At 48.3% G+C, this 27498-nt stretch overlaps 1 protein-coding gene across 12 annotated transcripts in view; it reads left to right on the forward strand.

Annotated features, from left to right (window-relative positions):
* Rimbp2 (RIMS binding protein 2) overlaps positions 1–27498 on the forward strand; it is a 175549-nt gene that overhangs the window by 115432 nt on the left and 32619 nt on the right. For all 12 annotated transcript variants that reach the window (XM_060382288.1, XM_060382287.1, XM_060382289.1 and 9 more), the window contains 6 exons: positions 3874–3924; positions 10998–11202; positions 13904–14040; positions 15162–15238; positions 16671–16780; positions 19457–20269. In XM_060382288.1, the coding sequence (XP_060238271.1) occupies positions 3874–3924; positions 10998–11202; positions 13904–14040; positions 15162–15238; positions 16671–16780; positions 19457–20269 (1393 nt within the window). The remainder of the gene's footprint in view (positions 1–3873; positions 3925–10997; positions 11203–13903; positions 14041–15161; positions 15239–16670; positions 16781–19456; positions 20270–27498) is intronic.

Below are 27498 nucleotides of genomic sequence, written 5' to 3' on the forward strand. Positions count from 1 at the left end.
AATGCCATTTCTGTAATTTCTTAGAAACGAAACTAAAAAAAAAAAAAAAGAAAAGAAAAAGAAAGAAAAAGCAATTAAGGAGGGTGGGGGAAGGCAGAGAGTGGAAGGAGACCGAGAATTCTTCCTCAAGCTCATGGTCCATTTGGTCCTCTCTGGATGGGAAAGTCTGAGCCTTGCCCATGTTTATCACTGCCTCTCTCATAGTGCTAGCTTCTGAGCCAGTTCAAAAAGGGAGATACGGTGTCCAGGGAGCCCCAGACTCTACCATCTCAAGATGGAGGTAGATGGAGACATACATGACAAAACACATAAGCCCCCATGATGACCAACCCCTTTTAGGGAGTCAAAGTCCCTCAGGGTTTTGCAGTGGCCCCCCCAGGCCTTGCATATTGCCTAACTGTCATGCTGAATGAGCTTGCTCCCAACGAAACCACACTCTTGGCACCAGCGTGGGACAAAGATCCATACTCAACAGTATCGAGCTGTGTCTACTTGTTTGTTTGGCCATGAGATGAACACCAGGGTTCCAGGACAGGTCATCTTGTAGCAGATGCTCTGTGACCACTGGGTGAACTCCAGGGCTGGGGAGAGAGGTTGGCATGGAGAACAGGTAAGATGCTGTCCCCAACGCAGCCCTTTCATCGCGGTGCCTCCGTGAGTTAGAGGTGGTGAGTTCCTGCCATTGCACACTCCCATCCTTGTATCACCTGCCGAGTGAATTATGACCAGGGTAGTCCGCCCTCCTGGGACCTGTGGTATGAAGCCCTCTTCTTTTACAGCTACAACCAAAGAGCCTGAGGTTGCAAATGGGCTAGAAGTCCTGCGATGTGAGCCTGATCCCGTGATGACCTCTTCAGAGCCTTTCTGTGACCCTAGAATGCCACTTTCATGGATGCAAAATTTCAAGAGTCTCAGGCTATCCATGCCCTTGTCCCACAACAATCTGTTGTATAAGCAAAGGTTTGGCCTTTTGAGGCCTGTGCATCAGAGTGACAGCTTTCAAGCCTGAGTCTGTTTCTGAAGTAGAAGGTGCAGAGGAGCCAGTGGTATGCATTGCATGGCGTATTCGTTGCTGGCCTCTGCTTTCTGGTGGAAGTCTAGGCTTTGTTGTTTTATGCGGAGAGTGGGGTATGCACAGACTGATAACTACTTGTGGACTCAGGACAGTCTGGGCCCTGATATTGTTTGTGCTATGGGGAATGGAAGTCAGGACCTTGTACACACTGATGAATGTCAACTCAGGGCTCCGGTCTGAGGCCCGGCAGCTCCAACAGTCTGCAAGAGTCTCGTTTAAACTAATTTCAATAGCAGCAGCGGAAAAACAGCTCTTCTCAGATCCATCCCACGCCAATCTTCCTGGCACAGGATGGCTCCTGGGCCAAATGTCCTCTGTCCTGCATCTGCCCTGTGTGCATGTCTGTGTTGAATCTATCATTGCAGCTGTGGCCTGTCTGTCCCTCCTGGACAAGTACCCCTGAAGGTGATGACCCCTTCTGTTCTGGGGAGCTCTGTGGGCTTCCATAGAGCTGTAACTCTTCCTCGGCACTTCTCCATCTGCAGGCATTCTGTCTCCACGAAGGTCACCCCCCCCATGTTGGCAGTGGCCCCAAAATGAGCCTCGCTTGAGCTACTGCTGAGAATTTTTTTTGAGACTCCGGAGCTGCCAATATGGAGTGTTAAATTTAACAATCTATTCCAATCGCCCAAATGGCCCAGCTTGGAAGTGGCCTATGAAAATGAACTCTTGATCGGCATCCAGAGGCAGAGTTGGAGTCGATGTTGCCAAGTTGGCCCGGCCTCCCCGGCCTGCCTGAGTGCTTTGTTGATTGAATCCTGACAGTTGAAAACTGTCTTTGACTCCATGACAGAGATATTTATAAAATCTCTCTGTTCCCTGGCTGTTTCTCCCCACCCCCTGCCCCATTTTGTTATTTCTTCTGTCATTGTTGCTGTTTTGTTTTGAAAGGAACAATTTCAAGTGTCAATGCGTGAGCCGAATTCAATAACCGTGTGATTAGAGGGCCGGGTTCTAGCAGCTCGCCTGGCTCTTATACCCTCTTTGGGAATCTGTGAGAACGAGACGTGTGTGAATGTATTTTATGGGAATCTTGGGCTTATTCCCCTTCGAGTCCATGCCGTGGAGCTGGGTTCTTGCCTCAGCCCGGCCCACACACAAGCTCACAGTGGAGGAGATGAGGTAATGTTCAGTTCTCACCCTTGACAGTGCAATGTCCAGGCTGATACTCTCTGGAAATGGAAACCCCGGTGTGAGCCCAGCTGGGCACAAGGGTTCTTAATTAGAGCAGGTGATGAGGCAGGAGACTGGAGTGCCAGGAAGCAAACCTATTCACGAGCTGAAGGATGGGGCACTGTGGGGGGGAGGGGCGATATGTGGCCCAGTTGGTACAACACTTGCCTAGCATACATGAGGCCCTGGGTCCACCCTCAGTATTGCATACATCTGCTCTGACAGAATCAGGAAGATCACAAGTTGATCTTCGCCTGTGTGGTGAGTTCGAGGCCAGTTTGGGCTACACGAAACCTTGTCCCAAACGTAAAACTAAATGAAACTGAAGAATGCTTGAAACCACTCATGAGCCCAGCTTGGTTGGACACCCAGCTTGGTGAGACAGGGGACATCCCATGATGCAACCTCAGAGTCCCCTGAGCCTCAATTTATCCACCTTTGGTGGAAGCATCATATTTTTACCAGTAGGTGATGGCATTTATCCTAGTTTCTCCAAACAGAAAACCCAATGGGGAAGTTTGTTGGTCTAGATCACTTCTGTATGACTTTGGATGTAGTTAGGTCCAGAACCTTCACCAGCCACTTCAGGCACATAATCCGCCATAATCCATTTCCCTCTGCCTTCCTCTGGGACAGCTTCACCTTCAGTTTTCATGCAGAGGCCCATGGCCACTCTAGCCTTTCCCCTCATGGTGGCAAGATGGCTGCAGTTGCTCCAACAGGAGTCTCAAGTCCAAAAGCAAAGGGCCCTTTTATTTTCCCAGCATCCCCCAGCAGAGGCTCCAGGCTGGAATTAGGCTCTGTGGTCATCAAGTAAACTAATTGGAGAGAGTCTGCGATTGTATTTCTTTCTTCAGTAAAAATCCAGGCACTGCTCTCAGGTGAAGAGGCTGTGAAGACAAATGTGACATGGGCTGTTACTCTGATAGGGCCCTAGGAGGAGTGGGGACAGGAAACAATGAGAAAACATTCTAATTTTTTGGGGGGTAAATCACCCTTTGCCAGACAGGGCCTCTCATGCGAAATTTCCCCAGTGTAACTAGTGACATGTCTCCTGTGTGGCCTCAAGTATGGGGAAAGGGGTAGGCCCCAGCAGCAGGCTGGAGGTGTGGGACCCCATGAACTATGGCACACTTTGGGCCAGTGTGACCCGAGTAGGACCTGGAGCTTATGCAGGATAATGCCATGTTTCTCAGGCAGGAGGATGGATGAGAAGACAGTGCTCTTCAGGCTTACCATGGAGATCCCACTGCCCTGGCTCAAACCTACAGGGTCCCTTCTCGGCTGCAGGGGCAGAGCTGCATACCCTCATTCTTAAGAGTCCATTCTTTCTCTGCCTGGCGATTGTATTTCTTTCTTCAGTAAAAATCCAGGCACTGCTCTCAGGTGAAGAGGCTGTGAAGACAAATGTGACATGGGCTGTTACTCTGATAGGGCCCTAGGAGGAGTCTCAAAGGTCATCAGATCCAACTGAATCCTCGCCACCTGGTGCAGCTCAGGGGAAGACATGCAGAATTTACTTTCATGCTGGGAAACTGGGGGCCAAGGGCTCACCCTCATCTTTTGCCCCAGTCCCTCCTTCCCCTGCCTAAATGCTCTCTCTTTTCTTTATCCACCATGAACAGGCTCAGGTTGAAGCTAAGAAAGAGCATGAAGGTGCTGTGCAGCTGCTAGAGGTGAGCAGAGGAGTGTGGGTGAGGCTGGGAGGGCCATACGGTTGCCAGAAAACAGATGGTACCCACCGCATGTCAGAAACTCGATGTGGCCACAGGACACCCTCACTCACATTCTTCTCACATGCATGCTCTCTGCCATTTCTGTCCTTACCACAGAGGAAAAAGCACAGAGAAGGGAATCAAGTTTTCCTCAACCACACAGCCTGGGCTAGAGGTGGGCTGTGTCCTTTGGGTAGCTGCTCTCTCTGGACCACGAGGAAGGGTTTCTCCTAGAATCGGTGTTGGGTTGTTCCTGGATGCTCCATCCTCTGAGGGGTGGCATGGGGGCTTCACCAAAGCTTTGTGCTCGTGCTGGGGAGACACTTGCAGGATCAGAGAAAGGAGGGGTTGGGGCAGTGTTCTCAACCTTCCCAATGCTGTGACCCTTTAATGCAGTTTCTCATGCTGTGGTGACTCCCGGCCACAAAATTATTTTATTTGCTACTTCATAGCTGCAACTTTTGCTACTGTTATGAACTGTAATTGTAATGTAAATCTGATATGCAGGATGCGTGATACATGACGCTCAAAGTGGGCAGTGACCCATGGATTGAGGACCATTGGTCTGGGAGCCTAAGTGATTAGTGCCACTTCTGGGATTATTGTCCCTGTGGGAGTGGCCATCTTAGCCACGTACAGACCTTCCTCCATGGTCCTGAGGGTCTGGAAGTGAGACAGCCACCAGGTGCCATCATCTGGGGTGGTATGCTGGGGTACCCACTCCTGGTCTGTGGCTTTGGTCCTCTGCTGGCCTACTTAGAGGATGATAGATAGGTAGGTTGAGCACTCCATGTCCTTAGGGGCCTTTGCCATTCATTCCCCATGCATAGTGAGCAGTTACCCAGAGGCCACACTGTGAGGGGGGTGGTTGTATACTTGACTGACCATACCTCACCAGGCTGCCTGTTGCCAGGGACAATGAGCTTTCCAGGTAATTGCAAGATGACCCTTCTCTCAGGGGAGTAGCTGCTACTGAACACAGAGTGTGCACCTCTTGTGTCGCCCTCTGGAATCTATTTCTCCCATGGAAAGGGTTCTGGGGTCACTATCCCATGTATTAACATTGATCTTTGGAAAGTTCCCATTAGTTAGACTAGGAGGAAGGTGTGTGTTGAATGACAGAAAAAATGCACCTCTTGGGAGACTGGAATAGGCCACCTCCAGATGGGCATCCATCTTCCTAGGAAAGAGTTTAGTCTGACCTACCCTGGTTGCAAATGAGTCCCTTTCTTTAGCGACCCTGAAGCTTACAGACCTGGTCACTTGTGTCATTTCCCCCTCCTCCTGAGCTGCCGCCGCAGCCTGTTACAGCGTTGCTGGTAGCCTGTGCTTTGAGCGTATGCTAACACCCACCACACAACATGCCTTTGTTGAGAAGCTGGGGAAGGCCGTCGGCCACGGGCTGCCCTGGACACTGTCCAGTTCATTTCCACCATCTTTCTGTAACTGTCTCGTCTGGCTCTCCACCCAGCACACCCTGGACTGCATGCAGGTATTCAGTGTGGCTTTCACTCGCGCACGTGCTTTGTGCTACTCTCCCTCTGTGGGCAGCTCTGAGCCCTGGGTCCGCTCCTCCTCCGACTCTCCTCCTCCTCCTCCAAAGCACCTCGAGGATCAACAAGTACCTGGTATGGGTGTGGACCAGGGCTCCTCAGCCTGGTGCTGACTGAGGAGTAATACAAAAACACTTTCTTGGAGTGCTGAGCTGGCCCTGTGCACACATCTTCCTGTTGCTGGCCGGTGCTGTGAATTCAGATGACCGTGGGCAAGAGGCTGGGGCTGATGTTCCCTGGGGCTGGCGCGTGGTTGGGAGGGACTGGCACTATGCCTAGAATTCCATTACGGGTCATCAGAATTTACTCCGGCCCCTATATGCTCTTCCTTCTATCCATTCAGAGCCAAGAGCAAGCTCCTTCCACAGGGAACAGGGTACTCTGCTCGCTCTTTTCACCTCCCCCCGGTATGGCTCTTGGTTCAGACCAGGGTCTGAAACTGGTCAGAAAAGGGTAACTTTCCTTGATGCTAAACGAGGGGCTTCCAAGGGGGGTTACCTAGACTGGTCATCATGGTATACATGGGGTCTTGTCACAAATATCGATCCCCAGGCTCAGGAAGAGCACAGACAGGGCTCTGCCTTATGCAGCCCTGAAGGGTCCCATATGGATGGGGGCTGAGCTACCTGTAGAAGGTAGCATCAGGCTAGCTGATGGGAAAGAGGGACACTTGAAGTCTGGACCAATGTACATTCAGACGTCATAGCTGAAAACTCCTGTCTCCTGTAACCCATCCTGGACCTCCAACCTAGCACTGTGGGGAAACAGGAAGACAGAGTCCCCCACACTACTTCTCAGGACACCTGCTAAGGGTGGGTATCTTTGGAGCATGTTTGAACACCCTAGATGCCACCTGGGAGGCTGTCTTTAGGGAGAAACACTGCTAAGAAAAGCAGCTTGCATCCTGGTGGTGTCAACAGCATAGACCCCAGAGGAGGCTGAGTTGGGGCGGATGTTGTACGCCCATGCCCTCTGCATACCCACCAGCCCTCTAAATATTTTCCAGGACCGATTTCCAAAAGGTGCAAGGACAGAATATGGGGTGGGGAGCTTGGTGTTCAGAATAGCTGAGAGAACGCCAGTTTCAGGAGTTGATCAGAAACAGTGTTCATCCCCATGGTTCACTCTCAGGGAGCGACCCCCCAGAGCCAGAGCCAGAGTTCCCAACATACAGACGGCTGCGCCCCTCTCCTCCCAGCAGGTGAGGTGCGGCAGCTGACTTGCTGGGTTGCAAGGGAGCTCTAGGCCCCTAGCCTGTGTGCACATTTGTTCCTGGCAGAAGGGATGAGTGTGCCTGGTGACATCACCTCCCTGGCACTGAGAAAAGTCGCAGCCAGGAAGATGTATGGCAGAGACTGCAGAGTTTGTGGGCAATGTTGGGATGAAAGCAAGAAGTCTTGGCCTTGAGGCTGGGGCCATTTGCACAGACATCTGTTCCTATGGCAACGATGAGGGATGTGTGGGGCTCCATGTGCTTGTAGGTAACTCTGCAGGCAATCTCTGCATATCCCATTGTCTTTAACTGGAGAAGTGCTCCTTACCTTCAAAGCTGCCTTAGCTTGGACACTAGCCCAGCATGCAGCCCCACACCACTGAGGATGAAAGTCAGAGAAATGCCCGTGGAGGCGGCAGGGAGTCATGTCTTCGGATATTTGCCTCCGGCTTTTAAATGTTCTGCCTGCATTTACAAGCTGCTGCACTTATTCCAATTATAGAACACTTTGCCATCTGCCACAGCCATGGTCGTGGTCACAGCACAGACCCCTCCATCCCCCACCTGCAGGTGGTTGTTCTCTGAGAGGCTTGGGCTGGGCCAGCACAGAAGAGAGGATGGGCGTGTCCAGGAGGATGAAGGCAGGCAAGGTTCCCACCACGCAATGGCGGAGGTTCCACCAATGTTCCAAATAAACACCACACTATCAAAGCAGTAGCCGGAGCAGAGCAGGGCTCTGCTGTTTCTTTCAGAGTGTCCTAGAAGCAGGTGACTTACAAGCTACGAGACTCATAGCCAGGCGTGGTGTCACATGCCTGTGATCCCAGCACTTTGGGAGGCAGAGGCAGGCAGATTGCTATGAGTTCAAGGCCTGCCTGGTCTACACATCAAGTCCAGGACAGCCAAGGCTACACAGAGAAGCCCTGTCTCAAAAAAAATAAAACAAAAAACAACAACAAAAACCTGCAAGCTATCAGAGTACCTAACCAGTGAGTGGCCCAGACATGCAGCAGCAGCAGCAGCAGCCAGGGAGAGCTCGGGTCTATGAGCACAGAGGCTCCTGCTGAAGGATCAACACGGATACCTGGGGATTTGAGACTTCTGGGGGCTCTTCCTCTTTACTGCTGGAAGCTGCTGAGGCCTGAGTTGGCATCCTGCCCTTCAAAGTTGTTTTCTCTGCTGTTGGAGGAGACACCAGCCAAGAGCTTGGGAAAAAAGATAGTGGTGATAGATCAGGGGTGGCCTGGCACAACTCTCAGATCCTCTGTACCGACTGTCCGACTGTCTTCCCTAACCTAAAAAACCAGGCTCTTCCAGTACTTTTCGGCTCACAATGGGTCATCCCCCAAAGCCAGGCCCACTGTAGCTCCCCCTGTGGTCATACTTTACAAAGCAAACAGTTGCAGACAAGAGGGATCATTGGCCTGCTTGCCTCAGTTGGTTCCACCAAGAAGCCCCGGGCCTGTTGAATACACAGATCTCCACCATCAGTTCCCTGCATGCTTTCCAGAGAGAAAGCTGCAAGCCAAATACACCCCAGACAACCAAGCCTTCTGAGCAGTGTATAGACACAAGAGTATTAAAAATCCTACCTGGCCACCATCTCCAGGACAGCAAGTTTTCATCACCCTGTGCCTTATTTATTCATGTAGGGAACAGTGCTCAGATAGGTGAGCCAACTCCATGTTTAGATACTTTAATTATTTTATTTTATTTTATCTGTATGGGCGTGTGCACCATGTGCATGCAGCGCCCACAGAGGCCAGAAGAGGGTATTGGAATGACTGAAACCCAAGTGAGTTTCCATGTAGGTGCTGGTAACTGAACCTGGGTCTTCTGGAAGAAAGAGCAGCCAGTGCTCTTAACCACTGACCCGTTTCTCCAGCCCCACATTCAAAAACTTTAAATTTCACTAACCAATGCCATCTTTTTCTGTTCCTTGCACTTAGGAAAAAGTTAGTATGGCTGTAACCCTGGCATACAAACCAGTCCCCTTGACTCTGGGGCCTCTGGGCTGGCTGCTCGGCAGCCTCTAGGGGTGCCAAGTTAGGACAGGAGAGGCGGGCCAGACCCAATGGTCTGAGCTGGTCATGCTCCTTGGATGGAGAACCCAAGTCAGTGCTCACCGATAACCCCTAACTTTGGTCTAGTGAATCGGTCATTTATGTATGAGGTCATAGCTTCTGTGGTATCTGTAAACACCTCTATCAACTTTTTTATTCTGCAACAGTTTTGGGACTCACAAGAGCTTTAAAAAGCAGCAGGAACAATTCTACAAGCCATACCCTTCCCTGGTTCCCCCGCGATAGTGTTCACACCTGTCAGAAGAGAGCAAGTACAGTACCCGAGGCCGGAGCAGCATCAATCAGCCGAGCTACAGCTGTCCTTGGACCTTACCGCCCACGTGGTTCTCCTCTCATTGCATAGTTCTCTAGAGTCTGGTTGCCACCATGGACTTTTGTAGCTTCAGCCAGATATATAGAGACTTCTGCCACTTGAGGACACCCGCTCACACTGCCTCTGAATGGTCACCCCACCCCCAAACCTGACAACCACTGACCTGTTCCCTAATAGAGCATTGACGTTTTGTGGTGTGGATGGACAGTCCTCCTGCCTCTCCATAGTTAGGTCTGATTGTGTGTGTACGATGCCCGACAGATGCTTTTCAAAGCCTAAGATGATTCACGCGCTGTTTCCTGCGTGTCCTCATACCCAGGAACCTCACCGGCCTCTGTAGGTACTCATGGCTCAGTTTGGCAACTTAGATGATCTGACGGCATTCCCCTCATGGGACATTTAGTGCCGGTCCCTCTGATGACCCTCCTCATCATGTAGGATACTTGAATGCCTTAAGGAAGAGTGGGGCTTCTAAGGCCCCAGGATCCTAATGTCACCATCTGACATATGGATTCTGGCCTTGGAGTCACATCTGTCCTCACTCATGTATCTCCCCCTGCTTTCTATAGCCCACCATGTGCCACAGAGCCCAGAGGTTAGGTTCCTTGCTTTCCTCTGAGGTGTTTGATATTTTAGCCAACCTCATTCAGCTTTTAAAAAGAGGTACCCTGCTGATTTTTTTAATGAATTGAAGAAATTAATTATAGGCTTGGGATCCATTGCAGTTATTTTTAGAAACCTGTGATCTCAGACATAAATAGTGCTCTGTTCTGGATGAAAGAGCTGAGAGACTTAATGCTTATGGCATGAGGAAGAGGGAGAGGAGGTAGATGAGGAGGGGGGATAAGGAGCAAGAAAAGAGGAAGAGGTAGAAGAGAGAGAAGGGAAGGAGGTGAAAGGGGAGGGGAAGGAGGAAGAAGAGGAAGGAGGATCAGGCAAAAAAAGGAGGAAGGAAAATATGTGATGCTTTGCAAGAGGAGGAAGAGGATGTAGAGTTGGAGAAGAAATGAAGAGATGAAGGAAGAGGAGGAAGAGAGAGAAAGAGGAGGGGGAGGAAGAAGACAGTCCACTTCTAAGTCCTGATCAATCCAGGCAGCAGACTGACTCATAGCCAATTTTTCTACATTCCCACATGCCTGTAACAAAACAAGAATCTACTGAACACCAACTAGGTACCCATGTCAGTGTCCAGTTCTTGGGGAGCAGTAGGAAACACATAGATTACACCCTCTGATGTTCCAATAGAGAGACACATAGCATTCAGGGACAACCTGCCATACCTGCCCTGCTCAAGGAAGGAGCTTGCTGGCTGCCCCTTTCTTCCATGTGTTTGCCTGAAAGGTTCTTGTCTTTCCCTAAGTGTCATGGTGGTGTTGGCCAATGACAGTGGTGCCTCTAACCCAATACCAACTAGAAATTCCCTGGTGTTGCTGCAAGCCGTGTTCTTCAGGGGTCTTCAGGCCCATGGAATGGGCACCCATCAAGATGGCATCATATGATGGGTTGGCAGCTGTGCTGTTCCCCTAGTCAGAGCTGTTTCAGCCTCATGCTCCAAATACCAAACAGTCGTGCCAACCACAAAGTGCCCAGGCTACACGCAGAGCCTGGAACAATCCTCTCTTGGCTGGGAGCTGAGCGATGGCAAGATTTCTTGGCACCTGTGGTTTCCCCATGGTGGCCAACAGCCAGGCTGCCTGTGAGGCTGGGCTACCAGACACTGCTGTTCTGCGGAGGTGGAAGCAGCCCCTGCCATACACAGGCACACAGCATGTGCACACACACATGCTCTTGAAACGAACACGTGGCCACCCCATGCACATCTCTATCACTGAATACCCCTTGTTGACGGCTGTCCTGCTTCTGCTGTGCAGTCCAAGGTCCGGGAGCTGGAAGAGAAATGTCGGGTGCAGAGTGAGCAGTTTAACCTGTTGTCCCGGGACCTGGAGAAGTTCCGGCAACACACTGGGAGTATTGATCTGCTGGGCAGCAGCTCAGTGACCTTGCTGGATGTCCCATTGGCTCCTGGCAAGCTTTTCCCACAGTACATGAATGGACTAGCCACCTCCATCCACAAAGGTAAGTGGCAGATGTTTGCAACAGTTGGGGGTGTGGCTAAGTGTATAAGGATCATCCACAGCAGGACTGAGGATGGCGCAGGCTGTACATGCCCTTATTCACGCATAGAATGGTTTGGATACTCCCATTCTCTCTGTGTTGGGGGGAACATGTTTGCATGGGCACAGGTGCACATGCGTATGTGAGTGCAGGCACGTGGAAGACAGAGGTCAACCTCTGGCTGTGGTCCTCAGGAAGCATCTACTTTGCTTTTGTGAGACAGGTATCTCATTGGTCTTGGCTTTGCTGATTAGCCCAAGATGGCTGGCAAGTGAACTCTAGGGAACTGCTTGTCTCCTTGGCCCCAGTGCTGGGATAATGGAGTGTGCTGCTATGTCTAGCTTCTTGCATGGGTGCTGGGGGCGGGACTGAATTGCGCATGCTGGTTTAGCAAACACCGCCAATTAAGCTATCCCCTAGCCCCTCCCTCCAGATTAAAGGCTCCTACCTGTAATCTAGCATTTGAGAAGCTGAAGCCAGAGAACTGCGGCCACTTCCACAACAGCTTTGGCTATAGTGCAAGACCCTAGCTTAAAAACAAAATCTCAAGTTGTTGATTTTTCTTTTTTAATTAGGAGAGATGAATGCCAGATTTCCTTTTGTAGCTGTATTAAGATCATTTCCAATCTCTCTTGGTTCTTATCAAAATGGAGACATGCTTCATTATTATTATTATTATTATTATTAAAACTAAGCAGTGCTCATTGCTCTGTGTCATGGTTAATGGAGTTCTTTCCCCCATCTCCTTAGCCCTTATGTTTTTCCTTTTAGCTCTTGCATTGCAGGGACTGACAGACAACAGCAGTGGCTGTTGCCCACACCCCTCTGGTTGTTTACTGAGCATAGTACACCCAGGAGGTGTCTTGATGCCGAGGCTGTGATATCTGTTAGATGACAGGGCCCCATGAAGCCCTGCTCAGATGCTTGCAGGTGGATGGTGAGGTGGAAAGAGGCTGAGGCTGCTCAGTGCCCACTGGGGAATTCAAGCTGTGAAAGGCATAAGCCAGCTTCTGTCCTCCTCCCTCAAAGAACCTGACGCTTCCTGTGCTGTATCCTAGCTGCAAGGGAGCCATGAAGATCATGTCCTCTGCCTGGCAAAATCCTAGGAGGTTTTTGCCAGAGCTGAAGGTTTCTTGTGGGGGCTAATTACATGGGCTCCTCAACTTGGCATATGCCCAGTTCTGACTCAGAAGGAATGCAAGTGTTTAGCACCAGCCCCAGGTGTGTGCTGCTCTGCTCAGGCATGATGTGGCTGGTGCCCCCTTGAACTTTTAGCAGCTCTGATCGTCTACAGAAGAACTGTACAAGATTAGGCCCATTAACTTCCTATCATGAAGAGGCTCCTTATGGCCCTGTCTTCTCTTTGAGGATCTATAGACAATTCATGGCTACTGTGGGAGGGGCTTATGAGACCTCCTAATGCTTATGTAGGCAGTTAAATATTTCTGGGAGAGACATTTTCTTCCTTGGTGTAGCTGCTGGTAAGTGACCCCTGCTCTTCTAATTAGCACTATCTAAACGTGTTGGTTCACCAATCTAGACAGGCCCTTAGAAATGTGCTCATGGATCACGGATCCAGAGCATGTGTTTCCTGACTGTGTTTGGGAACAGTATAGCACAATTAACTGCAAATGCAGTGTCTCAGGCCAGGACCTAAACCTATTCACCTTGCAGCCCACTAAAGCTTCTACACCTTCCTACTCAGCCGGCCACCTCTTTCTCCTCTGTGACATCATCAGAGTCCGCATGTGACTGGGTCAGTTTGGTCTGCATCTTCTGGTGCCTGGATTATTTTTATTTTGTGTAAGTTATTCCACATTCCTCCATGCTGGTGGGAGCAGCAGGATTTTCCTCTTTATTTAAGGCATTTGCTGGTTTGGTTTTATTTAAGGCATTTGATTGTTTTGGTTTTAGTCACTTTTTATTTTCTGATTTGTCCTGGGGCTCTCCTGTCCCTTAGTGAAGAGACCTCTTGATGAAGCAGTTCAGGAAGAGGCAAGGGGCTTGCTGCCCTGAAGGCAATGGAGGGCACCAGGAAAGGCCGTTCCATACTTCATGTTTGGGTCCAGATTGAAGAGTATGGCTTCAGAGTTCAGGTCAGGCCATCCCGGGTCAGTGTGCTCTCCCTGCAGCCAGGCCTGGCCTCAGAAACACCCTGGGAGGACAGAGTGCAGGGACTTACTTTGGAACAAGAAGCCTCCTATCAAACAAGTTCTTAGCCATTAACTTGGTGCCCTTGATGATGTCACAGAAGGTGACACACACTCCATATTATAGTGGCTGGTTCTCTGTGCACATGCTGTACACTCTGATCTTTTGTGTCCTTTCCTGTTCCCGGTGTCAGGCTGTGGGGGTCCCTGGGCCTCACAGCTTCAGTTTCAAGCCAACAGAAGTGAAAGACCCTGTACTCAGGACACACTGTCCCTCTGCAGTTGGACCTTCTTGTGCCTCATGTCACATGTCATCACCATGCCCTCAGCACAGCTCGCCCATATGCTGCCCATGATGATCCAGACCAGGGCTGCACTGATCCCAAGCTGAGGGGACTAGGATATGGGTGGCTCCGCCATGGACGTCAGAGAGAGTGCGGGGAAGACAAATGGCTGGTGCTGTCTTCTGATGGCCTGTCTCCTTCTCTCATCCACTCCTGTGTTCCCGCCAGGTCACGAGGGCTCCACCGGACACTACTCTGTGATCGGTGACTATATCCCGCTGTCGGGGGCCAAGCTGGAGCCTCCGTGTGTGAAGCCATCCTTCCTGTTGCGATCCAGCAGCCCAAGATGCAGATTTGAGTCCGAGGTGAGCCCTACCCAGGGTCCAGGCTGTCTAAGGGTGCCTTTGACCCCGACTCACCTTCCTTCCCCTGCCTTCTTCCTTTTCCCCACTTGCCTGGGTCTTCCTTTGTTCTCATTAATTTTCTACACCCATGAATGACCATGTTCCAGGACGTAAGGACCTACTGTTTGTGGGAAGAGGAGACCCTGGGTATTATGGGGTGTGAGGACAGAGCACCCTGTTAGCAACTGGACAGATCCTGGAGAGGGTTCCAAAGACAGCAGAACAGGGTGTGCGGATCTGTGATCAGACAGGGAGGGTCTGTGAAGCCAGGAGGGGTTGTCATTGGTGTTGCCATATGGCTGAGACACCAGGAGCTTGGTTAGCTGAGGAGAGCTGGAAATTGGGGGTAGTGGTGTAGGTGTAGCTTTGGTCACAGGATCAGTATTAGTATCTACGTGCATCACACAGGGTGGTGCTGGGGGGCTCCGAGGAGGAAGTGGTGTGGCTTGATTGGTACCACAAGGGACCACTCTGTCTTTCACACAGAGAAAGACATTTCAGAGATGGGATGAGAGAGGAGCTTGCCTTCTCCAGGACACTGCTATTCAATTTCCCCTTTATCCTTCTGAGGAAAGAGTGCATGCTCCTGGGATTATTGCAGTAGAGAGCTCTGGGGGCATGTCCTTAAGTTCTGCAGAACCCTTGACAGCAGGGGGCAAGTATGAAGTGAGAGGACTCCTGGCCTCTCCTTTAATGTAGGGCTTCCTGCTTACTGAACGCCACTGGACATGGCAACTGTGGTCCTCCATAACAAAAGCCCCCAGAAGCAGAGAATGTGGTCACCCCTCTCTTCCACAAGCTGCTTGGCATGATTCAGGTGTCTTAGGTTACAGTACAGGGGGAGGGCACCCAAGTCTCTGCTGATGTTTAGTCTAGGATTCCCAGCAAAGGTCTATGGAGGCAGTTCCCATTTCACGAGAGTTTCACAGATTGGGCCGCTTTCCTGATGGGGCCCAGTGGAGCTGCAGGCCGACTTCCTGAATGTCACCATGGAAGGTGTCATGTCACTGTGGTGGTGGTGGTGGTGGGGAACATGCAGTCTTTAGTGTCACTAAGTGGAAGCTACGATCACTGCCTCGCAGATGGACAATGACCGGAACTCTAACAACTCCAAGCAAAGCAGCTCGGGGAAGGTGCACCTGTGTGTCGCCCGCTACAGGTAGGGATGTGATGCCCCACCCCCACACTGAGTGTTGGGGCAGAAGAAGCAGGTGAGAGGCATGAGTGCACAACTTCCTCCCCCCGAATTCTCCCTGTTCTTCCCTGCTCTGCCCCCCATCAGCTGCTATGATTCAGTGTCTCAAACTAGGCCCACAGGGGTTTGCTCTCTCAGCTCCAAAGGTCATGATGAACTAGGGTACCCCACAGTCATGGCTCCAGGAAGACTCTAAAGTGCATCTTGGGCATTTCTCAAGTGCTGGTGGTCTCAGTGCCCTTTGCTTGTTGCTGTATCTAGTCTCTGTCTCGACCTTCCCATGGGCCCCTCTTCACTGTGTGTTCGTGTGTCTCAGGTATTAATATTCACCCTGGTGAGTAGAATGGCTTCTCACCTTGGGGACATGTGCAAGGACCTCATTGCAAAGGAGGCCACATTCACAGAGACCAGGAACTGAGGCTTGTGACAGATCTTTATGAGGGGCAGCACACAACAGGTGGCAAACAGAATGCCCAGGGGAGACTGAGCCCAGGGCCTTCATTGACGCCTCTCATTCTCCACCTCTATAAGCTAGCAGAAATCCCAGCCATCACATTTTAAAAGTACTCAGTAGGGCACACAGTCGATCAAACAAATGCAGTTTCTTGATTTTTTTTTCCTTTGTGAAAGTGTACAAAGATATGTCGTAAGGACATTTGCTGGGACACTGAATACATTAGCCAGGCATTAGAATCAATGACTACATGTGACATTGGGAAATGTCAATAAGTTTGGTGATCTCAACAGTGGAATACTACACATAAAGGAAAAGGCGATGGCAGACTTTATGAGTATGCTACATTGTAAGGCAGAAAATGTTGACTAGTATGTATAACGTTGTTTTACCTCAGTGAGTTAAGACATATTTAAAGACGACATACTTGGGCCATAAAGACGGTTCAGCCGTCAAGAGCACTCAATGCCCTTCCAGAGGACCCCGGTTCAACTCCAAGTACCCACTTCAGGCAGTTCACAGTTGCCTATAACTCTGGCTCAAGGGGATCCAGTGTCCTCATCTGCAGACACTCACTGAACAAAGGTGTGCATATATACACACCCAGACACATACAGATAAAGAAACAAATAATATAAAATAAAAGCAATAGCATTCTCTTTCTTCGGGCTAGCTCATTACTTTGGAAATGTATTGTTTAGGGGAAAGAGACACTTGGGAACAAGATGTTTGGACAAGATGTCCACAGACCCAAAGGGACCTCAGTGGCTGCACAATTACCTTTCACCTGTTGGTGTGATCTAGCCAAGAGGAAACTTGAGAGGAGGCATAGGGTCTCATTAGCATGAGTTGGGCACCATTTGTGATGTAACAGACATGAAGAACCACATGCCGGCAGACCCTGGCCAGGGCTACTAACGTGTAAACTGCTTCTTCCCATAGTTACAACCCCTTCGATGGACCCAATGAGAACCCGGAAGCTGAACTGCCTCTCACGGCTGGAAAGTACCTCTACGTCTATGGGGACATGGATGAGGATGGGTTCTATGAAGGTCTGTGGATTTGCTGCAGTTGGTGGGCACTGGCTTGGTCCATGCAGATGACTGGCTTGCCAGGGCCCTGGGAGATGCTTGCTCTCTGTTCTGTCTCTCCCTGACCCCAGAGGTCCCAGCCTCCCTCTGCGATGATTGCCTGGAGAGTGGAGCTGGCTTCCTAGGTGTTAATGGCAGTAGATGGCTGACACTTGGGAGCCTTGAGCGTTTATCCTGGTAGAACTGAGGGGCAGCTGTGTGCTGACACTGATTCTGATAGAAGCTCCTACTATCCATGAGGAAGAGTTTGATGTTCAACTTCAAGGATGCTCAAGCCCCCTTTAAAATCATGTCCTGTTTGCGCATAGCCTGGGTGCTACCTCCTATGCACTGGGACTTCTCCCTAGGTGGCCTTTAACATACACAGTGAGAACGCCTGCCAACAGCAGACTATAGATCCTGCACATGCTCTACCAAGAGAAACATTTAAAAAGGTCTTTTCTGTCTTTTGAGGACAGGGGACTTAAGACTCTCATTGGTTTAAGGGTCCAGGCTCATACCCTGACCATCCTCTCACATTCCACGCAGTGGCAAGCCGACTGAGGGTCACCCATCAGATATCCTGCATAGTAGATATCTACATTATGATTCATAGCAGTGTCAAGTTACAGCACCAAAAATAATTTTACAGCTGGGGGTCACCACAACACAAGGAACTGTCTTAAAGTGTCACAGCATTAGAAAGGTTGAGAACCACTTCCCTAGGGTTTACAGACAGGAACTGGGCGCTGTCCACCCAGAAGGCTTCTGTTTTGTTGGCTTTTAGCCTGACAGTGGCACTACTGCCCTGGTTTCCACAAGCAGCTTTATGGTTTTATTTTAATTTTAATTTTATGTATATGAGCATTTTGTCTGCATTTTAAGACTACGCACCACATGTGTGCAGTGCCTGTGAAGGCCTGAAGGGGGCACCAGATCTCCTGAAACTAGAGTTGCAGGTGTGTCTAAGTCATGGTGTGGGTGCTGGGCATTGAACCCTGGTCTCCTGGAGGAGCACCCGTGCTCTTAAGCACTGAGTCATCTCTCCAGGCGCCCACTTTCTGATTCTTTTTTTTTTTTTTTTTTGTGGGAAAGCCTCATCTCACCCTTATCTCTTGAGCAGGAGGGACTTTTGTTGAGTTAGTTTTCTCTTGCATGAGCTTGGATTGTTTCTCAGAGTGCCTGGGAGCTCTGGGCCTGGCTTTTCAGATGTCCGCTCATGGGAGGTTGTGTTGTTCCTGTGATATCATAAGCTGAGGCTGGGCGGGTGGGCAGCCCTCCCCCTGGGAAGCACTGTGACTCTGGATGAGCATTCCCCCGAAGTGCTCACTGCAGGGTCAACAGAATGTGCAGTTCCACTGGCAGATGGCCTGGTTGAAGTCCCTGAAATTTTCCCATCATGATTTATGCCCAGCTAAAGGCTCCAAGGGCCTCATTCAGAGGGGTTTCTAAACTCAAGCTTTTCTGGTCAATGTGACAATGGGACTTGCTTCTGTCACACAGTGCTCAGAAGTACACAAGTGCTAGGAAGTACTCGGAATGTAGCCTGGCACACAGCTCAGTAAATGTCATCACCACTGCCACCACCACCATACCCATTCCCATACTTGTTATCACCACCATCATAATCGCCCTCATCACCTCCCTCTCTAGCACCACCACCAGCACAAAGTACATTAACATCACAACTATAAGAATTGTCATAGGTGCCATCCCCACCGCACTTGTTGCCATTGTCACCAGCACCACCATCTGCAGCAGCACCACCATTACCACTTCCACCATCACCGCCATCATTATTGTTGCTATTACCTCTTCCGTGTTCCAGACTGTCTTTGGTACAAAAGAATGACTGCCTTAAGACCCATACCCTAAGTAGAGGTAAGGAACAGAATGAAAATCCTAATTAAGTGCCAGACCTGCCCTCTATAGGCCACCTCACAGATTCCTGCAAGGCAGGGAGGTCAGGTGAGGAAGATCCTAGGATCACCTGGCCTCTCTTGGAAGATAGACTGTGATGAATGGGGAAGACACAGCTCTTCTACATAGTTTCTCCTGGGAACTTCTGCCATGAGCATCCATTTGAGCCCATTAATCAAGTGTGTGTGTGTGTGTGTGTGTGTGTGTGTTGCTCTACAGAAGCCACCTGTATAGCATTTGCTTATTCCATACAACTTAAAGATGACTCTCATGTCCAATCTAGTGTTTTCCTTTCCCATGAGGTGAACTCTAGGAACACAGTTGCTTCAGTGACTTACTCAGTAGGAAGCTACCTTCAAATCCCTATTCACACGATCACAGGATCAAAAATGACAGGCATTTATTGATCTCCCAAAGCCATAGATTTGGCGTGTTACTTAGCATTTACTGAGCACCAGCTGTGTGCCAGGCTTATCCCAGTCTTATCCCAGTCCTGGGCATTCAGTCAGCATGAGTTCCCACTCCTTAGTGAAGAGCTTCCGGGCATGAGCTTGATGTGCACACCCAAATTCTCATAGGGGTGATGGAGGAAAGCAAATGTGGTGATGGATGGGGTTATTGCAGACAGGGTCCAGAGGGGACAGGTATGTGGACTTCTGGGACACCTTGCTTTGTGCCAGTGCTATGGGCCCAGGGTCCTGGAGTATGGTGAGTAATGTCTGTCCTTGTATCCAACAGGAGAGCTTCTGGATGGGCAGAGGGGCTTGGTGCCCTCCAACTTTGTGGATTTTATCCAGGACAATGAGTCGAGGTTGGCTGGGACTCTGGGGAGTGAACAGGACCAGAACTTTCTCAACCACAGTGGCATCAGCCTGGAGCGTGACAGCATCCTCCACCTTCACTCCCCAACTCATGCGGACTCCGGCCTCACCGACAACGGTGGGGGAAGTCTGGACGTGAACATTGACGACATCGGAGAAGACATTGTGCCTTACCCTAGGAAAATCACCCTTATCAAACAGCTTGCCAAAAGTGTCATCGTGGGCTGGGAGCCCCCTGCTGTACCGCCCGGCTGGGGCACCGTGAGTAGTTACAATGTGCTGGTGGACAAGGAGTTGCGCATGAGCCTCGCCCTGGGTAGGAGAACTAAGGCGCTAATCGAGAAACTTAACACGGCCGCCTGCACCTACCGCATCTCTGTGCAGTGTGTCACGAGCCGGGGCAACTCGGACGAGCTGCAGTGCACGCTGCTGGTGGGCAAGGATGTGGTGGTGGCCCCATCCCAGTTGCGTGTGGACAACATCACACAGATCTCTGCCCAGCTCTCATGGCTACCTACCAACAGCAACTACAGCCATGTCATCTTCCTCAACGAGGAGGAACTGGACGTTGTGAAGGCGGCCAGGTACAAGTATCAGTTCTTCAACCTCAGGCCTAATATGGCCTACAAGGTGAAGGTTTTGGCTCAGCCACACCAGATGCCCTGGCAGCTGCCACTGGAGCAGAGGGAGAAGAAGGAGGCCTGTGTGGAGTTCTCCACTCTGCCTGCAGGTGAGTCATATCCTCATGGGGGTAACCACAGGAGTCTGTGTTATCCCTGACAACCCTCAAATCCCCTGGGAGGTTCAGAGTGTGGGTACCTGACCATGGGTTTACATTGGCTCTTGGAGAGCATTTGGGGCTGTGCCCTTAGCACTTGGTCCTATCAGGGGCTGTCATGTAATAGATGGGAGGGGATGAGGCCACCTCTGGGACTGAAAATCCACACCCTACATCTCATACCACCTCCAACAACACGTGGATCATGAATTGAAGAGCCCACAGCTTCTAATGTCTCTTCTTTCTTGGTTTTGATTATAAATAAATGCTTACTGATGGACGGTGCAAAGCATGAAGTTGTCCCCTGATGCTTCCACAGGGCAAATCTATCCCTCCCCTGCCTTCTTGGCTATAAGTGGGAGAGAGTGTGCTCTTTTCCACCCTCTCCAATAATCTTGGGGACAGAACACACCAGGCTCTGGAGGTCTACTCTGGTATAGACAGGATCCAGCATTCTCACATCAGGGAGCTGCTGCTTCAGTCTCCTGAGTGCTTGTGATACCGGTGGCTGCTGTGTGCACCTTAGTAGGCCTCTGAAGGCAGAGGCAGCCCACACAAGTACACAGCACATACGTGTGTGTATATATACTTAAGGGTGTTTTTATATTCTAGAGAATAATAAAAGACTTGGTGGTGTCCCAGCAGCCCAGTGTACTGTCCTCAGGGAGAAGATGAGAAAGAAACCAAATTAGGTCATGAAAACTTGGTCACACCCATGGACAGGTCTCTGGTTAAGGGAAGCTGTAAAGAAATGCTCATTGGCTCTCTCACTGTGGGCCTTTTTTTGCAGCCTGCCTATGAGAGGTGTTCTGGGAGTGAGGGTGAAGTTGGTCCCAGAGAAAGGGGATGCATGGTGAGAGAGGAGGGGAGTGTCCCTGTTCATGTCTCCCATGAGACACTATAATGAGACCAAAATGAGTCCTGTACTTGCAACCAGGTTCTGATATAAGAAAGCCTTGTCACTGGTTTATGATTTCTGCTGGCCATTATTGCCTTGTTTCTGGCTTTTGGATGAATGAAAGACTATGGAATTGTTTAATGTTGGCCTTTGGTCACAGGAACTCTGTAACTGTGCACTCTAGTTAGCTTTAGCTGTCAACTTGGCTGTCGTCATGTTGGAGGAGAGTCCTGAGGAGTTGCTTAGACCAGATTGGCCAATGGGCGCATGTCTGGGGGAAATTGTCTTGCTCGTTAATTAATATAAGCAGTCCCAGCCCACTGTAGGAGGCACCATTCCCTAGGCAGGTAGTTCTAGGCTGTATACGGAAGCCAGCAAAGTATGAGACAAAGAGCCAGCCAGTAATCAGTGATGGCTTCTGGATCAAGTTCCTGCTTGAGTTTCTGGTATGAATTCCCTCAGTGATGGGGTAAGTATAGAAGTATAAGTCAAATAAACCCTTTCCTCACCCAAATTGTTTTTTGTCAGTATGTTATCACGATGACAGAAAGGAAACTAGAACACTGCTCTTCATTAGAGTTTGACACTTGCTTTCTGTCCCCAGTGTACCCAGAATTTTATCAAGATTGAATTAAATTTTCATTAAGTGCCATCTCTCTATGTATCAAGTCATGATTATTCTTTATTCAGTTAATGTGATGGTTATCTACTTATTTTTTTATTAATTACACTTTATTCATTTTGTATCCCCCCATACGCATCTCCCTCCTCCCCCTCCTGCTCCCACCCTACCTCCCCTTTCTGCATGCATGCTCCTCCCCACGTCCACTGATAGGGGAGGTCCTCCTCTCCTTCCTTCTGATCTTGGTCTATCAGATCACATCAGGAATGACTGCATTGTCTTCTTCTGTGGCCTGGTAAGACTGTTCCCCCCTCAGTTGGAGGTGATCAAAGAGCAGGCCAATCAGTTTATGTCAGAGGCAGTCCCTCTTCCCATCACTATGTAACCCACTTGGACACTAAACTGCCATGGGCTACATCTGTGCAGGGGTTCTAGGTTATCTCCATGAATAGTCCTTGGTTGGAGTATGAGTCTTTGGGATGTTATCTACTTTTGAATATTAAATAACTTTACACTTCCAGGGTTGAACTTTGTTTAGTATTTATGGTTAGATGAGACTTGTTTTAAATGATTTATTTTTTAAAAATTATGAGTACTTTGTGTGTGTGTGTGGGGGGTATGTATGTTTCCAGTTATCCAGGGAATTAGAAGAGGTCATCAGATCCCCAGAAGCCAATGTTACAAGTGGCTGAGAGCCACCTGATGTGGGTGCTGAGAACTGGACTCGGGTCCTCTGGAAGAGCAACAGGTACTCCTGACCACTGAACCATCTCTCCAAACTCATTGGGGATTTTTGCTTCTATGTTCACGAAGTATATTCACGTAAATTTTTTGTGATGTTTTTTTCGTTTGAGTACCAGGCCTCTGCTGTCTCATGCAGTAACTGGGGAATCCTGTCATCTTCAAGTGCCTCTGCAGTTTTTAGTAGCATCACTACTGTCTCCTTTTAACATTTGATACTACAGGCACACAGACCAATTGTTTTCTTTGAAGAGGTATCAAAAGTTTCAAGTTTAAGGTAATCGATAGACACAGGTTATTTAGCTTTTGTATCTTCTCATTTGTCAGTTTGGGTTAAGTACATTTCTTTCTTCACATCATCCATCTCTTCCTTTTCCTCTCTTCAAACCAGCCCATATACCCCTCCTTGCTCTTTTTTTAATTCATGGCTTCTATTTTCCATTAATTGCTTTTATTAATTAATTCCATTATTACATGTTGCATGTTACACAACACACAGACACATATGTTCACATTCATACAAATATGTGCATACACATATATCCAAAATGCAGCCTTCTCAGTATGCATAGTATTCCTTGTTTGTATGTTTTCAGTTTGACCATTTGGTGTCAGATAGCCATTTGGTATGCCCTGGAGAAGACTATTTCTCTGGCTGTTAGCATTCCTTGGTTTCCTGTAGTTCTTTGTGTATAGTTAAGGCCTCATGGGCCAACTGTGGTATTTCAAGGAATATCCCCCACGGGGTCTCATGAAATAGCCTTAGCTGGCCTGGAACTCACAAAGTTCCTCCTGCCTCTGCTGCAATTAAAGGTGTGCACCATGGCTGACTACATTATCCTTTAAGTGTCTTTATAATCAATAGTCATGCCTCCTTTTGAATTCTTGTTGGAAATTTATGTTTTCCTCTCTTTTGTGAAGAGAATTGTAATGCATTTGTCATTTTATTGATGGATTCAAGACTAAAGCTTTTGGCTTGGCTGAGTTTTGCTTTTCGTGGTTCTATATCACATCGTCCTCCTTTTTTATTGATTCTGTGCTTTATCATGCTCTTCTGTCCTGGCTTATGTTTTCTAGGTAAAATAGAGCTAACTATATTGTTTTCAATATAAATATTTAGACACATGAAATTGTTTGTTATGTAGTCATAGCTCTTCACATGTTCTTTTTTGTTATTTTTAAGTATATTCTGATTATCCAGGCAGATTCTTCATAACTCTAATTATGAGAAGACTGGTTAGTTTCCAAATATTTTGATGGTTAAAAAAGAAAACATGTCTCTATTATTGAGTTTGTAATTTAATTGTTTCAAGGTTGGACAGAGTTTCTTGTGTTTGTTCAGACGTATTAAAACCTGCTGAATAGATATTGTCTTCCCTGGTGAATATTCCTGCTGTATTTAAAGCAATGTATGCCTTGTGGCTTTGAAGAACACTGATAACACAGTCAAATTGCTCTTCCAGCACTCCATTTTCTCCCTAAGTTTTGTTTGTTTGACCTATCAGTTATAGACAATAATTGTTTTTCACGTTGGTTTTTGCTTTATGCATTTTGGAGTTTATTTATTAGTTGCATATGTATTTGAAAGTGTGAGCTCAGCCGGGCATGGTGGTGCACACCTGTAATCCCAGCACTCAGGGAGGCAAAGGCAGGCAGATTGCTGTGAGTTCGTGGCCAGCATGGTCTACAAAGTGAGTTCAGGACAGCCAGGTCTACACAGAGAAACCCTGTCTCAAAAAAAAAAAAATTTTAAAAAAAAGGAAGGAAGAGGAAAAAAAAGTGTGAGCTCTCCCTGATGGTATTTTTTCAGAACCAACAGTGCTCTCTCTCTCTCTCTAATGGTCTTTAAATTTATTTTGTCTGATGGTCATGCATTTGTAGTTTTATTTTTTTCCACAGACAGAGTTTCTCTGTGTATCCTTGGCTGTCCTGAACTCACTTTGTAAAGGAGGCTGGACTCAAACTCACAGAGATGTACCTGCCTTTGCCTCTGCCTCTGCCTCGGCTGGGAGTATAGGTTCCTGCCACTGCTCCCAGCTGTTTGGAGTTTTCCTAAGCTAGAACGTACATGTATTATTTTCCTAACACTTACTTTCAGCTTCTCTGAGTCCTATACTTTAAGCCTGCCTCTTAGGAGAAGCGTGCAGTAGGATCTCTGAGTTGCCAGAGCCAGATAACCTGTGATTTTTAACTGGAACGTCTGTCTCTTTTACTTTTCATCATAGACTTGATTTAAGTCTATGTCTGCCTTTTTGCACCTGTCCTTTCTGTTCTTTACATCATTGTTAACCTCTTCTTGCTTTCTCCTGGGTTAACTATTTTTTAAAAATATTTTTTATGTATTCCTTTATACATATGTACAATGTGTTCTGATCAAATCCACCCCAGCCACCCCAGCCACCCCCAACCTCAACTACAGAGTTTTCCAGATTATTTGTTTTTATTCTCTGTCTTCAATAGATTTGGGGGGGGGGTAAATAACATATGTATTATTTTTTTAGAGATTGATTTTATACATATATACATAACATATTTATTTGTTTTTAAAAAAATATTTTTTACATTCGATTTGCACGCCAGCTGTAGCCCCCTCATAGCATGTTGTTTAAAGGCCTAAAATTACAACGCAAGTCCTTTAGTTCTCTTTTGATTTTGCTCGTATATATTTTTCCTTCACAATGCTGTAAGTACCTGTTCTATACAAACAGTCTATAGAAAAATTACCATAGTCGCAATTTCAAATTTGAATGAGTTCATTAAATATAGTCAGTAGATGGTGATGCATCGTCAAATGCAGCCAAGGTGACTGGGGTAGCTGGACTGACCAGAGGCTTAAGTCATCCAGCAGAAATGGACTGGGGAAACTAAGGCAGCTTGGATGCAGCTTCAGGTTGAATTTTCTCTCTGTGTATGAGCCCCTGGTCTCTCTCTCTCTCTCTCTCTCTCTCTCTCTCTCTCTCTCTCTCTCTCCTCTCCCTTTTAGTCTATGGGATAAACAGTCAACTTTGCTGGAAATGATTTATCTTCTATCTGTTCACAGGGCACAGTACTTTTAATCCCTTAGCGCTCTCTCTCTCTCTCTCTCTCTCTCTCTCTCTCTCTCTCTCTCTCTCTCTCTCTCAGAGTCAGGCCAGCCTCATCCACAGTGGGGATTTTTGAGGAGATTTTGAGCCAAACATACTTGGGTCTGAGATAGTGGGGGGGGGGCAACCCCACTTCCAGAGCCAATTTCTTAGCTCAAACAGCTCATGATACTTCACAGCCCTTAATACACTGCTTTTCTCTTTATTCAAATAATGATTTCTGTGAGGAATCTGAGAAAAATGGCCTTTCATTTTTCCTAATGCATCTGCCATTTACACCGCGGTGCTTTTGCCTTCCTTTCTGCAGCCCGTATTCCCACCCACTTGTTAGCTCCTTTTAACCCAGATGGGTTCCCTTTAGATTTCCTTATGCTTTTGTTTAGCTAAAGTAACTCAAAGTAACCTCCATCTTTCAAATATATTTGCTTATGGAATTGGGTCCTGGATGATTTGTTTCTCTGAGGATGCCATTGTACCTTTGGTTGACCTGTCATTGTCTCTGTGATGAGCCAGCTGTCATTCCTTCTGTCACCTTTGGAATACTCCTCAAGGAAGGGCTTTGGCTTTTGAAGCTCATTCTGAACACACCTTCCTTAGACAAAGGTCACACATGAGCCAGCAGGGAAAAATGGACTCTGATGCAGGTGAGTTTCTGAGATCTTGATCATAGTAGGATCCCGTGGACCTGTGCCATTGGGGCCCAGGTACCAATTAGAGAGAATTCTGCTTCTAACATTGGGCAGCAGAGTGGCTTTTCTGAGCCACAGTTTCCTCGTTTACAAAATGACTTGTGGAGAACTCCTAGTACTCAGGTGAGGACCAAGTAATGAAGCATGCAAAGTGCATAGGATGGCTGGCATGTGGACTTTCCCCAGTGTGGGGTTTCTCTTCTGGGATGCCTTGGACAGGTCTGTGACATGTACCGCCTTCTTCGTGAGTTCATGAGCACATTCCTTCCAAACAGAAGCTATCTGGACTCTTGATTAAGAAGTAGGAAATTCCACCCCAAGCTGCAGATCAACTCCTTCACAGCCACTGGAATGGCTTGGAAACCTGGAAAGTACTTAGCTATTACCTGAATTAGTGGTTCTGGACACCATTTATTTTATTTTATTTTATTTTATTTTATTTTATTTTATTTTTTTAATTTTTTTTTGTTAGACCTAGTGAGCTTAGTTTACAAGGTGTCAGCCTGTAAGGAAGCTAGCAGTCTGGACCCTTGCAATATATAGCTCTTTCTTTTTCTTTTACTTTTCTTCTTCTTCTTCTTCTTTTTTTTTTTTTACTATTTATTTATTTATTTATTTATTTATATAGTTTATTCACTTTAAGTCCCAGCTGTAGCCCCTGCCCTCATCCCCCCCTCATTCTCTCCCAATCCCACCCTCCCTCCCTCTTCTTCTCCCATTCCCACCCTCCCTCCCTCTTCTTCTCCCATTCCCCTCCCCCAGTCCACTGATAGGGGAGGACCTCCTCCCCTTCCATCTGACCCTAGTCTATCAGGTCTCATCCGGACTGTCTCCATTGTCTTCCTCTGTGGCCTGGTAAGGCTCTCCCCTGCCCCCTTCAGGGGGAGGTGATCAGAGAGCCCAGGCTGGGCTCTTTCAATTTGAGTTTTCCCAGTTCCATAGAATGGTTTGATGAGTAGTATGAGGTCAAAGGTTGCTGTCTCTAGAGTCTGATGATGAACATGAAGAGAAGGGGGGTGTAACAGCCAGGAGGAGAAGGATTAAGAGAGGTGGGAAGAGAAGTGTACAAGCGTTATCTTTCCTCTGGAACCATCCAAGAACGCTTGGCTTCCTAGTCCCCTGGCAGAGGGAGGCCCATTCAATGGGGG

The sequence above is a fragment of the Meriones unguiculatus genome, chromosome 4 (assembly GCF_030254825.1).
Source record: "Meriones unguiculatus strain TT.TT164.6M chromosome 4, Bangor_MerUng_6.1, whole genome shotgun sequence".
Lineage (NCBI taxonomy): Eukaryota > Metazoa > Chordata > Mammalia > Rodentia > Muridae > Meriones > Meriones unguiculatus.